Source organism: Anolis carolinensis, chromosome 2 (assembly GCF_035594765.1).
Source record: "Anolis carolinensis isolate JA03-04 chromosome 2, rAnoCar3.1.pri, whole genome shotgun sequence".
NCBI classification, from domain to species: Eukaryota; Metazoa; Chordata; class Lepidosauria; order Squamata; family Dactyloidae; genus Anolis; species Anolis carolinensis.
In genome coordinates, this window is record NC_085842.1 from 101,518,971 (window position 1) to 101,535,315 (window position 16,345).

Sequence of the window (16,345 nt, forward strand, 5' to 3'; positions counted from 1 at the left end):
TTACTAATGAGATGCCTCCACCCAGCAATCTAGACTAAAGCAGATGTTGACATCACCATGTTAGTTTTGATCAGAGCAAGAACCAAATGAAATTCAAGGCAGGTTTTGAAATGCTGCCAAATGCTGCTGTCAAAGTAGATAGAAGTGAGGTGTGGAAAGAGGCCAAAACTAACATGTTAATCCACCCAATTCAGTTACTTAATTCATGACCATTGTGCTTGTCCTGGTGAAGCTTTGAGTACACACATTGTTTCTCAATTGATTCATAGACAGACTTTAGAGAGAGGCAGTCTAATAGATATTTAGAGCTAGATAGATAAGACAGACAGTGCTACTTTTTTGCTAGCAGTTCTATCAAAACAAATTTTCAGATTGGAATGTTAATATGTCCTTAAGCTTTATTTGAACCATTTAAAGACTGAAGACGGTCTACATTCAATCCAATAAAATTTGCCTCCAGGCAGTATTTAGAGAATGAGGTTGTAAGAAGATATCAACTGTGCTGCCTATGCCTATACCTCAAGCTGCTTGTCACTTTATAGATATCCTCAACCAATTCCATGCAAGCAATTGTCAATTCTTCCATTGCAGTACATATGATGGTGTCATCTTTATATCAAGAGAAAGCAGCAGTGCTCTGGGTGCAAAATTCTATGCTTCTGCTTCATATTCTATATCTAGCTTGCTTGGGCTTGGTGGTTGAATCACTTAACTCCAAGTGAATCATATTTCATTCAGTGGTAATAACTCTTAAGTAAAGGGATATAGGAAGGCAACCAAGCTGTACATCTACTTTCCAGGGAGTGGGCACTTATAACTTCTGACATACAAATTAGAGTTACTTTAATCGCCTTCACTTCCCTTCTATTTCATAGGGAGAGAGCATTCAAGAGAGACTCCATGACCATATACAGAAATCATTTCCTTTCTCATACATCAAGCAGATGCATTTGGTTCATGTGGCTGTCATACATTAGCCCTTTCCAAAAGAGCTGGCTGGCATATCTGCCACGCTGACATTTGTCTATATTTAAGCTACTTACAAGTATGTACAGTAACTCAAGTTACACTATTTTAGAGTTTATCATACTTGGATATAAATGAGCTTTACTGCAGCTGACAGCCAGTGATTGGTTGTAGAATTTAGCTCAGATCTCAGGTGCAAATATCATGCAGTCAAAGTCTGTGCACCATTACTCCAGTGTAAGTTTGACTGTTTGGTGGAGCTTAGTTGCTATGAAGTATGTTTAGGATTCTGTCTTCGGATAGTTAAACATTCAGATCACATTCTGGTTTCTAATATGTAACAAGTGTCAAGCTGAACTTCTTGTAGCTTTATATCATAATTGTGTATGTATTGTACATATGCATACACAGGAATATATGTATATATAGCACTCAGTCAGTGATTTTCCAAACCATCTTCCCTTTAGTTCTGGGTTATGAAGATACCTTGGATATTGAGGAAATAGCCAGATCTATCTAGAAATATCCTTTAGCTAGAAGTGCACATTATGAGGCTGTATGTAGATGATACCTGGAGCTGCCCACTTCCCTTTCTCACTCCCACTCTTCTGCTGTTGAAACAAGTCTGTCGATATCTCATTCTGTAGTCTCAAAAGTGCCATACTACTGGAATTGTAGAAGTGGTTTGATACCATAAATTCTGGTGATTTCCAGAGAGCAAATATTTGATACTAGGTTTACCAAATGTACTAGAACAGTAGGAAAATGTATTGTTTCAATGTCTACTGAAAATGGAGTACACATAAATGTACCCACAAATGGTTATGGTAACTCAGGCAGTTGAATGTGTTAGTTGCTGATGGTCAAATATTATAAAATCACAATTGCTGAAGGTTTCCTTGATTTTATTTTTGTAGTATTGACATTTTGGCTGTGTTGAATCAGTGAGAACTGTGTCTGATGACACTTATCTTGAACATAATTATTTCTGCTTTTTATTGTTCTTGACTATTTTTCCTGTGATATCACTTTGTTTTATACTGGAGTCCCTCTGATATAATGCTGAATGAACGTTTACCGTTTTTCACAATCTTCATAACATGTGTCTCGACCTCTTTGTCTTTCCTGCCATACATTGACTAGATGGCTTTTCCTCGCCTCAGTCATGGATTTCTCTCTGACCAGCATATTTTTAGCCGACGTATCCTTAAGGTAGAACTGCTTTTAATCTTCTGGCTTGTTGTGTTTTCTTGTGAGGTTGTTTTTTCCCCTTTTTGATTCCCTAATTTGAGACTTGATCACTCCTCTTTCACTCTTTTGTTGTTTTACATTCTAAAAAAGTGTTTTATATTAAAATCAAAATAATCAAAGTGCAATGACAACTGAAATCAGAATAATTTCCCATTTAAACAGTAACAAAACAGCAACAAAGTATTCACAGGAAATTATCAGTCCATTCAACAATTGGAAAGTATTAACTCAGGGAGCATCTACACTATAGTATTAATGCAGTTTGACATCTCTTTGCCTGCTGTTACCTCAGTTTTATGGACTTCACCGTTTGGTGAGACACCAGCACTATTTGGCAGAGAAGGCAAAAGACCTTATAAAACTACAACTCTTGTGAATCCATAGCATCATGCCATGCTAGTTAAATTGGTATCAAACTGTATTAATCATACAGTGTAATACACTCTCAATTAACTTGAAACCATCATGTTTACAAAATACAGCATTTCATTTCCTGAAAGCAGATCTCTAGTTTCAGAATCAGTTTCCTGCAGATAAAACATTATATAAGTCTCATTTGCCATTGACACCTTTTGCATCCTGCCATTCCCAACCCACAGGTTGAGAACCACAGTTTTAATGCATTGTATGCCTTTAGATGTGCCCTACAGTGCATTTGGCAGTGTGCATTTTGAGGCCGCCACAGGTTTGAGTCATCTCGTAGCCTCGTTATAGTGTTAATGTAGATGGGGCCTTAGTGTTTTGGAAGTATCTCTCCTCTGCCCTAATCACTATCTTCAATCTTTGAAACTCTGTGGGTACATGGTCTAAACTATATTTTCATAGTTTGTGCTTGTCATGTGCCTTCAAGTCGTTTCCAACTTATGGCAATCCTACCATAGGGTTTTGTTAATAAAATTTGTTCAGGAGGGTTTGCCATTGTTTTCCTCTGTGACTTGCCTATGGTTACCCAGTGGGTTCCTATGTTTGAGCAGGGATTTGAACCTTGTTCTCCAGAATTCTAGTCCAACATGCAAACCGCACTGGCTGTCTTTATAAATGGTTTTTATAAATGCCTTATTTACTTTCTGAGCTATGGTTTTAATTTTACCTTAGCTATTTACCATAACCTTTTGTTAATATCATAGCCTCCTGAATATATTCCCATCATATTTTGCAATCAGATAAACCTATCCAGGTTGACAACTTCTATACAGCATGTTCTGAATTTTGTGCATAGTATATAACATTGAGAGAATCCATGCACACAAGAATTTCAATCTACATAATGTCCCAAAACTTTTGTGGAATTTTTGTCTAAAGATTTAAAAGCATGGTACTGTTATTTTTTCTTTTATTAGCATTATGGATTTAGTATATGCATTCCATGAATATCGCAAGTGGGATATTCATGAAATAATACAGCTTAAAATAATATTCTACAACATTTCATAGAATCTAAGTCAATTATTTTATTTTACACTACAGCCATTTGTCAATAAGAACATTTTTTGAATTGGGACTGTGCACAAATGTCATATGGCGTTCCCAGTTAAGGTCACGATTTATAGCAGGATGACATTAAGTACAAGTCTGTTGCTGTAGATATCTTGTCCAGAGGGTAGGAAGAGTTTTCCGATCCATCCATTATGCAGGATGAGCTTGGTGTGTTTTCCATGTGTTGAGGCAGACCAAGCCTAAATGCTGCTTTTTTTATAGTTACTCATAATCCAGGCCATCCAAATGTTTAGCCAGAGACATGGTTAAGCAAACTTTCTCTGCTCCACAAGCAAGACCCAATTCATCAGACTCAGAAAAAATATTTTCATGTGATTGTAATAAACACTCCTAAGCACTTTGTACATGAAACAAATTTAGATGGAGCATCATCTTACAGATATACTGTTTGGTTCTGCTATGTTGTAGGCTGTTTTAGCATATTTGCTACATTTCAAACATAGATTGCCATTTAAAGACTAGAGAGGAAATGAAGGACTCCATGGGGGACACATCATTAGTTACATAAGGCCCTGGATAGTGGCCACATGACCGTGCATCCATTATGCATTCAGCGTGCTTTTTGTACATCCATCGTTGTATCTCGTCTTGTTTATTCACCAGGTTTTGTCAATAAACATGCAGCTGCCATGAGCATGGTGTGTGACATATGCTGACATTACAGTTTTGTGTGTACAGTTGCTGTGATATCCAAACCCTTTCTCCTTTAAGGGCAATGCTTTGCAGTTTCTACCAAGATTATATTAATAGTTTGGAAAATTCTCAACCATCCACTAGCTGTGTTATCTTAGAGAGACATTAAGTAGGTATGGCCTAAGGCTTAGGACTGAGGTCATCTGGATGTTGTGGAGTTGCAACTCCCATCAGCCCTATCCAACATATGTCATAGAAGGGCTACAGTCCAGCATGATCTAATGTGCTGCAAATTGCCCTGGTGGGAAAGCACAAGACGCAGAAGAGTAGCTTGAAGTCAGCAGGTCAGGATTCATTAAGCACCTTGATGGAAAATTACCAGAAAGCATTGGTGTCCATTAAAGCAAAACAAGATATAATACACACATATCAAGACCTTCCATATGCTACAAAAAGTTGAGATATATAGGTAAAAATGAACCAGTATGGTACCTAAGATTTTACACTTTGGGATATTTTTTAAAATTGCTTTCTTCTATAAATTGAAATAAGGCATCCAATTTTGCATTTGTTGGGACTGATCTCTCTTTAATTTGTGATCCTGAGAATAAAAAATTTGTATACCATTAAATCTCTTGAAAAGAAATTTCTCTTAAATCTAGGTATGTATATGTGATTGTAAATTTAGTTCTACAACCATGTTCAGATCTGTTCTTTCTTTACAGTAGTGATGTAGAATCCTAAAGAATCAGAAACGGTTAAAGTAACCGATTTCTCATCGGAAGAGGCGAGACCTTTCAACTAATCTAAGACTGCTTCCTAAAACTAAGTTATAGTGGAATCTAATATTTCTGGACAGAAAACAACAGAATGCTGTCTTTCTATAGCAGTGTTTCCCAAATTTTGATACCCCAGTTGTCTGGGACTTCAACTCCCACAATTCCTGGACACTGGCAACAGTGGCAGGACTTTCTGAGCGTTGAAGTCCAAAACATCAGGACTCAGGTTTGGGAAAAACTGTTCTATAACATAAATGCATGCAAAATGGTCACTGAGGGAATAAAAGGACAGATCACCTTTATCTAACATTAGATATTGTAGATTTAAAATAGTAAAATAAATGCATTTAGTACTAGGAGATCTCATAGTCCAAAAAGACTGTTGTTTGGTTTTATTGTTGTAACTCAAAACGTAACCAATTCCTCTACCTTGCTTCCTGCTGCCTTTTCCCACTTTCAGATCTAGTCCATCCATTACTGGTGAATGTTCTTTTCCTGCTGTAATTTGTTTTTTTAAACTTCTTGTAGGGAGATCCAGGTAAAGATGGTGCTGCAGGCCCACCAGGTCCTCCTGGACAGCCGGGTACAAGAGGGCCCCCTGGAGACACAGGCAAAGACGGCCCAAAGGGTCCCCCAGGCCTCCCTGTAAGGCATAGTGAACCGCAGGGAGAGCTGTCTGTAAACTAAGTGCATGCTTTGGGAGGAGAACTGATAACCTCTCCATGATGCATGCATCTCTGAGTTGACCTTTATTGTATGAAGGAGCAAATGGAAGGAAAGTTTAAAGTGGGGGGGAAACTCATTCATAAGTCTCTTGAAACCAGAAATATAACTCACCAGCAAACTAGTGATATCTTAAAACATTCATTTAACAGCACTTTATGGCAGCCTGCTTTAAAATAGTATCTTGCGCTCTGTGATGACCTTGCTCTACAACTTTGTCCACTGTCTATCAGTTGTAGTTTCTAGTTATAGAGCAGGCTTTAGGTTTCATGAAGATTTAAGTTCTCAAGTTTTCACAATTGATTTTTATTCATCTCTGTTGATGAATGAGAAGAATATCAGATAGTACAAGAATTCATTACCAAAAAAAAGCTCACTGGTGGGGGGTTGGGAGATCCAGTTTTAGTGTTCAATATGTCCAGTTGTCCTAGATATATAAATGCACACTATCTTTATGTGTGTCTAGTTGATGGACAACACTAATCAGTATTACTCTCCAGATGAATGGAATAGGCTAGTCTTGTTATGAAAAACAAACTTTTGTTTGTTTCTTTTATTAATCCCTTAAGCTTCTCTCCTTTACTGCTGTACTTTTAAGGAAGCTTTTGAAAAAGTGAATTTAAGAAGATGTTCATTGAAGAATTTTGCTTGATCAATTTACATTTAACTTTATTTAGGGAGAGAAGGGAGAGACTGGAGAAGCTGGCATCATGGTTAGTATACAATATATAATAATAAAACCACCCAGATTAATTGATTTTGACGCATTAAGCAAGGGATGCTTACCTAATCTAGCTAAGATGTCTTTTCTTCATTTCTATGTCCAACTTGCCTGCAATAACTTTAAGCAATAGCTTTCTTTGACTTTAGCTTTGCTTCATAATTACTAATCGCTATCTATTTTATATTTTTTTTATTAGTTTGAGAATCTTACTTACAGACACATCTCACCCAGACCACAATATCAAAGCATGTTTCCTGTTTCTCAATTCAGCTTGTTCCTTCTGCTTACTGAATCTTTCTCTTCTTGCTTGAACAGCACAAGGAATTCTGTTAACTGTGAGCCTCAATATTGTCTGCCTTCTTGAAGCAGTTCCCAATTTTTTTACTGTATTTGGCACTCTCAACGCTGATTTTTCATTTTCATCAAATTCCAGGTGGGAATCTAGTTAGGGTCCTAGCTAATGCTGTAGTTTTGTAATTTTACTCATATCCTGTACCAGAATTCTGCAGTGTTTGACGCTGCCTGTAATGGCTATTGAAACTGAAACCTAGCACAAGTATATAGAGAGTTCTGCTCATGATCCTATGATTCTATGATTCTACTAATGCATGAATGATGGAGGAGTGGCCCCTAAAAGAAAGAGTAAGAACGTTGGGGCTGGCTTGCACAGCCTTATTGCCTCTTTATGCATTCCATGCCATTTCATTAAAAACAGAAGGACTTGTGTTAGTCATGTTCCATGGATTTTAGTAGGATTTTGTCATAATTACTCTTAACGGGATTGTGAGCATCCTCTTCATATTACTCTTTTGTTTTTTTGCATGCGTGTGAGTTGACATTTTAATTGGATGTTTAATTAGAGTAGTTTCATACTGATTTATTACAGTTCTGGCTATATTGTTGAGTTTTGTTGCTTTGTTGTTCCTTTTTAACAGTAACCCATTGATAAAATAATATTTCCAATTTCCTTATAGTAATGTTATTAATTATTCTATCATTTCCTCTCTTCTCTCTCCTTTCCCGTATCCTACAATTTAATGTTTGGGTTCCCATTATGGGATATTTTGTCATGGATGTGTTGCTAGTCAACAAGTTGCAAAAAGACAGCTGGTACTTCATTGTAGCTTGCAAATTTCTGTCCTGGAATGCCCCAGGGAGACTCTGATGCTCATTTAGTATTTTAACACCATTTCAGTATGTGTCAAACATGAGATCACTTAATCTTCAGTAGATTGGATGGCAAAAACCAACAGTTTCCAGTAGTACTGGGTATATGGGGCTGGAGATGACAGCAGATGCTGCTGACAAAAACTACCATCATGTCTTAGCTAAGCTCTAGCATGGAAGCCAGTCTTAGCTGACTAGTATCTGTTGCTTGAATATGTTTTAATGTATTATATGTTTTATGATTTTATCTTTATATGTTTTAAATGTATTTATGTGATTGTATTTTATTGTGTATTGCTGGGCTTGGTCCCCATGTGAGCCGCCCCAAGTCCCTTTAGGGAGATGGGGCAGAATATAAGAATAAAGTTATTATTATATTATTGATTTCCTGGGAATGGGGTTTAGGAGCTTGTGATAGAAGGAAACTCTCATTTTCTGTCCAATCCTCAAATTATTTCTCCAGGACTTGCTAATTCCTTTGGATCAGCATTAAGTTTGTCCAATATCTGGATCCTTCCCTATTTCTAGGTTGTACTGTGTATGGCGTACCAGAGCTTGAAAAGTTACTCTTGGGATGGGATGACACATAATTTACTAGTAAACAAGACCAGTTACTATGTTGACTGAGATTCTTGTTGTCCAAAAAAGTATCTTTCCCAAGAGCTAGTTGCACCAATACAGTTGTGCCCATTTTAACCTATTACTTGTATTAGTAAGGTACTTGCCCATCTACATCAACCCTTCTCCGTGTTGCAGACATAAGTGGTTAATCACCACAGTTGAATTTAAACATCCAGTGCATAAAAACAACCATTTGTGTGTTCTGAAGTTATCATTAGTCTGTTTATCCTTGAGTACTCATAACTGACCTCATTGGAAATACTTTTATATAAGTGCTTGAGAATAGCAATCTGTAAGACTTAATCACTATTATGGCATGTGAACACAAACTGAATCAGTTGTCAGTGAAAGACTTAGAAATTTGGTTAACAAGTATGTTGAAAGACAGATATTATGGTCCATTTAGAAAGAATGCTTCCATTTTTGTTCATTGCGTAAATGTTTCATTATTGCTATTTTTGCATATTGTATATAATATACTTTGGCTGTTTATTTTAAAGGGTGAGCCTGGTGCCCCAGGAGAAAAGGTAAGTTACTGATTTTTATTTTATTCATAATCATCTTCCCAGCCCTCCTATTGGGCAAAGTGGGGCAGACGACTCTGTACAAGCTTCTCTAACTATTCCTTTTGAGACATTCCTCTACGATGTATTCCTTTGGGGAAACTACAACACATGCAGCAGCAGTGTGTCTTGCTGTTCACTCATCTGATCTGGTCTGTTGGCCTAGTATCCTTCTTCCAGCACATCACAGTTTGTACTTTTGAGAATGTTCCATCATTCAGAAAGTAGGCAAAGATTCAGTCAATCCAGGCCATAAATGCAGCCATTTGTGCATATATGCCACTAGGAGAGGTGGGTGAGAAAAATTATTATTATTATCATTATCATTATTATATAGGCACATTTACAAGCATGCTCTGCTCGTGTGATGTACATGCTGCATTATAGCATTTGAACAGACCTCACAACCTCTGAGGATGCCTACCCTAGATATGGGCGAAATGTCAGGAGAGAATGTTTCTGGAATATGGCCATACAGCCCAGAAAACTCACAGCAACCTAGTGATGCTGGCCATGAAAGCCTTTGACAACACATTTGAACAGATAGCTAACAAGTGCCAGAACAGAGTGGCCAACAAGTAGTGGTGCAATGTTGAGAGATCTAACTTTTTGTCCTTCCACTTGCCAAGGTAGCCCATAACCCTCAAGTACGGTTGAGAACCCAGTCCTGTATCAACAGAACTGAAGTCAGGACATCTTCTCTATCTGGAAGGGGTTGGTTATTATCATATATTTTATTTCAGGAACTAAAATTACAGAAAACCCATTGGCTGTGCTGGCTATGGCTGCTGGTTCTTGCAATCTGATAACATCATGGTCCAATCCACATTACAAAACTGTAGTGATAGTCTTCTACTTTAACTGCCATGGTTCCATCCTGGTGGTTTAGAGAGAGACATTTAAAATTTTCTCTAACATTTCTCTGTGACTTACTGAAATCTAAATTAGATCCCATCAACACTGCTCCTAAAGAGTTTCAAACTGCATTATATGAGTCCACACAGGCCAAATAATGTAGTTTCAAATATTATGCCTTAGTTATATAAGGAGCACATTTTTGCATATTATTTTTGGAAGACCGTGAAGAATGGGGAAAGAGGCACAGAGAAGACTACATTACCAAGTTAGAGATCTTTTTTCTGTAATCATAAAGTAACTTGAGGCCAAGTTTCTTTAGGATTACTGTGCACTATTATACCATAGAAACATGGCTGTGGAATTTCTAAAATATTGTATATTCAAAGAAATTAAAAATATTGTTAAGTTCCTTACAGAGTAATCAAAGTCTCCTTGACTGATACACACTGCAGACAAATTTCTCTCTTAATCTCCCCCTGCCTTTTAACAATTAAAATTAGATGGAAGATAGTCTTCTATTCTAAATTTTGGTCATTTAACAATAATTGATTTGATTAAGCATAATGTCTGATCAAATTGAGCTATAGTTTCATCCTATGGACTTTGGGGATTTGCAGTTTAGGGATGGGATGTGGAGCATAGAATTCTCAGCAAGGGAACTTCAGTGCCTCACCAGATTACACACCCCAGTGTACAATGGGTTCTGTCATGGCACCCAAGGTGGAATCATAGTGTTATAATTGTGTAGTGGCAAGAGGCCCCTTATAAACAGTACTAATGTCAAGGACAGAACGCCACAAGATAAGATATAACAAAGTTTATTGGAGTAACAGAACCAAAAATGCCCGTAAAAGACAAGGGCTAGGCAAACATTGGCCTTAAAAGTAAAAAGACACAAGGAAAACGTTCAAAAGATAAACCGGATTAAACCGGAGTTTAATCCGGGTTAAACCAAAAAAGCTTACTTCAGCCTGGGACTTAAACAAACAAAGCTGGTGAACAAAAGGTTCAAAGAAATGCAAAATAATTGGCAGCAGATACTTCTCTGCTGCCAAAAGCTATGTTTGAGTAACTAAGAGGTTACTCCTCCACGCAGCAAGCAATTTCCAGATACAAACGCAGCAGACAAGGGCAGAAGCGGTCAGCGAAGTTCCAATCCGGTCCGAAGGTCGTAAGGCAGGTATAGACGTTTGTAGTTCACCAGTTCCAACGATAATCACAGGAAGGAGAGTCCGAGGCCGTAGTCAGTCAGTCAGTCAGTCAGTCCAGAGTAAACAGATGGCGTTCGTCAAGAAGACGACGGAGGTCCAAGCTATTAAGATTAAGCACAGGTTGCACAACAAAAGCCCACACAATTCCTCCCGCCGTCTATGCCCAGTGTCCTTGGTAACTTACGTAGTCAGCAAACGAATCACACCCGTCTTCAGGAACTTCCCACACAGAGCCCAAGCGTTCGTCCAGATTACCTTGCCCAACGCAATTAGCCATTGCTTCCAAACCCCATTTTATGCCAGTTTACAGCTCCTCATCGCTATCAGCTGTTCCCCTAATTCCGGGCGTCTCCTCATCACTTTCCTCATCAGAACTGAAACACCTTTGACTACGCCCCACAGCATCCCCAGCTGTGGATCCCGTTCCGTCCCTCCAGCTTGTCCACGGGTCTAATCCTGAAGGTCCCCAATCGCCTTCCATACTATCATTGCCAGTGGCACCCAAATCCTCCCTCACACGAGTCCATTCCATGTCATCCTCCTCTGAGCTAACCATCTCTTCCTCCATTCTCTCAGTAAAACCCTCAAAGGAGTCCTCGTCAGATGGTTCTGCAAATAAGTCCCGCAGCCGCTTCCTTTCTCGCTCCTCGAGAGTATCTGACTCCCGAGGAGTCTTACGACCACGTCTCCCAGTATCGGAGCCATAAGGCTCAACCATAACACTATCCCCTCTCACAAAGGCCTCCTCCTCCAAAGGTGGAGAGACAGCAGTGATGTCTTCAGCTACAGCACCACGACGTCCAGAGGTATCTAACTTTAGCAAAGAACGGTGGAAAACAGGATGGATTTTAAAAGTAGAAGGTAAACGCAAACGAAATGCTACCGAAGAAATTTTTTTAACAATAGGAAAAGGTCCCAAATACCGTGGCGCAAACTTTCCCCCAGCCTGTTTAATGTACTTAGAAGATAACCATACCAAATCCCCTTCTTCCAACTCTTCCCCTGCTTGTCTATGACGGTCGGCTTGAGTCTTTTGCGTTGCCTTGGCTTCTAATAATAAACGACGAGCAACATCATGCAAAGCAGCCATTTCAGAAGAACGGTACACCGGGTCAGAGGAAACCATATTGGTTGACGGCGCCACACCTCCCCGTGGATGGAAACCATAAGTCAGCTCAAATGGGGTATGCTGACTAGACGTGTGCACAGCGTTGTTATAGGCGAACTCAGCCACCGGTAGCCATTTTACCCAAGCAGTTGGTTGGTCTAAACAGAAACAACGTAAATATTGCTCCAACAACCCATTAACTCTTTCAGATTGACCATCCGTTTGTGGATGAAAAGCTGAGGAGACATTCAATTTAGTTCCTAAACACTCATGGAAGTGTCTCCAAAAACGCGACACAAATTGTGGAGCTCTGTCAGAAATAATCACCTCAGGAGCGCCATGTAAACGGTAAATATGTTTAGTAAACAATAAAGCCAATGTAGGAGCCGCTGGAATTGTTGAACATGGTATAAAATGAGCCATTTTAGAAAATAAATCCACCACCACCCAAATACATGTATAACCCCCAGACTTAGGCAAATCAGAAATGAAATCCATGGAAATAATTTGCCATGGTCTCTCAGGAACAGGCAAGGAAGATAATAAACCTCTAGGGCGCCCAACAGGCGTCTTACTCTACTGACAAACAGCGCAGCTATCACAAAAGCGAAGAATGTCTTGTCGCATCTTTGGCCACCAGTAGTTTCTGGTAATGAGCTGTACGGTCTTAAATCTGCCAAAATGCCCAGCCATGGGTTCGTCATGATGTGCTTTAATAACCTCCAACCTGAGTGCCCCCACTGGTACATAAATCTGTCCATTGCGTACCAATACTCCATTCTGATCTTGTAAATGAGGCAACATTGTACGATTCCCTACTGACAATAGCATGAGTTGCTCTTGAGTCCAGTTATCTTCTTTCTGAGCCTCTAGGATTTGAGCATGTAATCCAATCTCATTTTCCACTATACATAAAGAGGCAGTAGGCAAAATTGTCTGGCACACTACCTGCTCATTGGTCTTAAACTCAGGCTTGCGAGATAACGCATCTGCCCGCAAGTTCGCCTTCCCTTCCACAAACTGAACTTTGAAATTAAACCTGGAGAAAAACAAAGCCCATCGAATTTGGCGTTGATTTAATTTCTTGGCCGTTTGCAAATGTTCCAAATTCTTGTGATCAGATCTGACCACAATTTGATGCCGTGCCCCCTCTAACCAGTGCCGCCACACCTCAAACGCCACCTTGATAGCCAATAATTCCTTCTCCCATATGGTATAATTTTGTTCAAATGGTGTTAATTGCCGAGAGTAAAATCCACAGGGACGCAAAGTCCCTGATGAATCCCTTTGAGACAATACAGCCCCCAACGCATAGCTAGAAGCGTCTGCTTCTACTATGAACGGCTTGTCAACATCTGGATGTAGTAGTATATTGTCTGCCTGGAAGCTAGACTTTAACTGTAAGAACGCATCGTGAGCCTCCCGTCCCCACACAAACGATTGTTTCTTACGCAAGAGTTGCGTTAAAGGTACCGTGAGTTTGGCAAAGTTTGGGATAAACTCCCGGTAGTAGTTAGCGAATCCTAAGAACCGCTGAACATCTTTCTTAGTCTTGAGTTCTTGCCATGAGTTGACTGCGTCAACTTTATGCGGATCCATTTTGAGTTCCTTTCCTGAAACTACATGTCCCAGGAACTCAACTTCAGGTACATGAAAAACACATTTAGAAGCCTTAGCAAAAAGCCCATTAGCCCGTAGACGGTGTAATACCTGCTTGACATGCTGTCGGTGTTCTTTTTCATCCTTAGAGAAAATTAATATATCGTCCAAATAAACCACCACAAATTGATCAATTAAGTCTCTAAATACATCGTTTATGAACCTTTGGAAGACCGCAGGCGCATTGCAAAGTCCGAAAGGCATTACACGGAACTCGTGGCATCCGAAACACGTGTTAAATGCCGTCTTCCATTCATCACCTTCCCGTATTCTAATTAAATTATATGCCCCCCGCAGGTCAAGCTTGGTAAAGATCTTAGCCCCTTGCACCCTCGATAGTAATTCCGAAATCAGAGGTAGCGGGTACCTGTCTCGAATGGTGTGTTTGTTAAGAACCCGGTAATCACAAACCAACCTGAGCTCTCCTGTCTTTTTAGCTACAAAGAACACAGGTGCAGCAGTTGGAGAGCTAGATGGGCGAATAAACCCCTTAGCTAGGTTCTCGTCAAGGAATTCTCTCAAAGCTTGCCTTTCTGGTACTGTTAAGGCATACAACCTTCCTGCTGGCAATTTTGCACCTTCCACTAATCTAATGGCGCAATCGTATGGTCTATGAGGCGGTAACTTATCCGCTTCCTTCTTACAAAATACGTCTAAGAATTCCCCATATTCAGCAGGCACTCCCTCCATATCAAGCTGAGAAGGGTTTAGAGCAAAACATTCCTGCCTCTTAAAAGCTATAGTACGTGTCACCCCAGTCCACTTGAGGATTTACTAAGGTTAACCAATCCATTCCCAGGATCACATCGTATCTTGGTAACCGTGTAATATCCCAAACGAACTTTCCCGTTACTCCTTGTACCTCCCACATTATCTCTGAGGTCTCGTGATTAACCACCCCAGTCTCCAATAATCTCCCATCCGCCCCTTCCACCCATACATCGCATGCTTTACGCACTACAGGAAGTCCATGCTTCCTTGCAAACCCAACATCTACATATGAGACCGTAGCCCCTGAGTCCAGCAGTGCCAGAGTAGAAACAAGTTCTTTTCCCCCAACAGATAAAGAAATGGGTACAAAGACATGTTTCTTCCCCTCAGTTGACTGCTTTAAAAGCCCTAATGCGTTGGACTCACGTCGCACTAGGGCTGGCCTTTTCCCGAAAGCTGGGAAGGTTTTACATTACAATTTCTGGCAAAATGCCCAGCATTCCCGCAATACAAACACAACCCCAGTTGTCTCCTACGGTTTTTTTCTGCTATAGACAGCTTTTTAAACACCCCGAGTTCCATAGGTTCGTCCCTCTTTGTCACAGGTGCCTTAGGCTCAAACACAGGTGGCGCATAAATTGCTCTAGACTGTTTACAGGATTTGAACCGGGCGTCCAAACGCAACACTTTAGTTATTAAGGCATCCCAATTTTCTGCCGGCTCTAAACGTGCCAATTCATCCTGGAGGTAGTCATTTAAACCGGCAATAAACAAAAGCATAAATGCATTCTCCCCCCAGTCTAATTGATGATGGTACGAGTTAAACTTATTTAAATAATCCAAAACAGTCCCCTTTCCCTGTTTCAACCGATAAAGAGCCCAGCTAGCATTCTCCGTACGGAGGGGATCCCCAAAAGTGTCAGTTAGTAATTTTTTGAAATCACTTAAATTGTCCTTGACTGGGTCATTTCCCAAAATCAAATTAGTGGCCCATTGTCCCGCGGGTCCGGTCAACAAACTCAAAATAAATGCCACCTTGCTAGTGTCCGTAGGAAAAGCTTGTACACTAATCTGGGAAAAATAGAGTTCAATTTGTGCCAAAAAAGTAGGCAGTTTGTTCCGAGACCCATCAAAACGTTCGGGAGTCATAACATGTCCTTTAGCTGGCTGTGCTGCTTGTGCAGCGTAAAAAGCAGCCTGCAACTGATCAAAGCGAGCCTTGAGGACCTCCATCGTCTTCTTGACGCAATTAACTACTAAGAAAAAACTTTTTTATGGGCGTTGGGCAATCTGTCAAGGACAGAACGCCACAAGATAAGATATAACAAAGTTTATTGGAGTAACAGAACCAAAAATGCCCATAAAAGACAAGGGCTAGGCAAACATTGGCCTTAAAAGTAAAAAGACACAAGGAAAACGTTCAAAAGATAAACCGGATTAAACCGGAGTTTAATCCGGGTTAAACCAAAAAAGCTTACTTCAGCCTGGGACTTAAACAAACAAAGCTGGTGAACAAAAGGTTCAAAGAAATGCAAAATAATTGGCAGCAGATACTTCTCTGCTGCCAAAAGCTATGTTTGAGTAACTAAGAGGTTACTCCTCCACGCAGCAAGCAATTTCCAGATACAAACGCAGCAGACAAGGGCAGAAGCGGTCAGCGAAGTTCCAATCCGGTCCGAAGGTCGTAAGGCAGGTATAGACGTTTGTAGTTCACCAGTTCCAACGATAATCACAGGAAGGAGAGTCCGAGGCCGTAGTCAGTCAGTCAGTCAGTCAGTCCAGAGTAAACAGATGGCGTTCGTCAAGAAGACGACGGAGGTCCAAGCTATTAAGATTAAGCACAGGTTGCACAACAAAAGCCCACACAATTCCTC

General features: G+C 40.0%; 1 protein-coding gene across 1 annotated transcript in view; it reads left to right on the forward strand.

The window, feature by feature from the left end:
- The window catches only part of LOC100558132 (collagen alpha-1(XXV) chain), a 104,759-nt gene that overhangs the window by 42,928 nt on the left and 45,486 nt on the right, over nucleotides 1-16,345 (forward strand). The window contains exons 5-7 of the mRNA XM_062970307.1: nucleotides 5,655-5,771; nucleotides 6,527-6,562; nucleotides 8,862-8,888. Coding sequence (XP_062826377.1) covers nucleotides 6,560-6,562; nucleotides 8,862-8,888 — 30 coding nt within the window. The 5' untranslated portion in view covers nucleotides 5,655-5,771; nucleotides 6,527-6,559. The remainder of the gene's footprint in view (nucleotides 1-5,654; nucleotides 5,772-6,526; nucleotides 6,563-8,861; nucleotides 8,889-16,345) is intronic.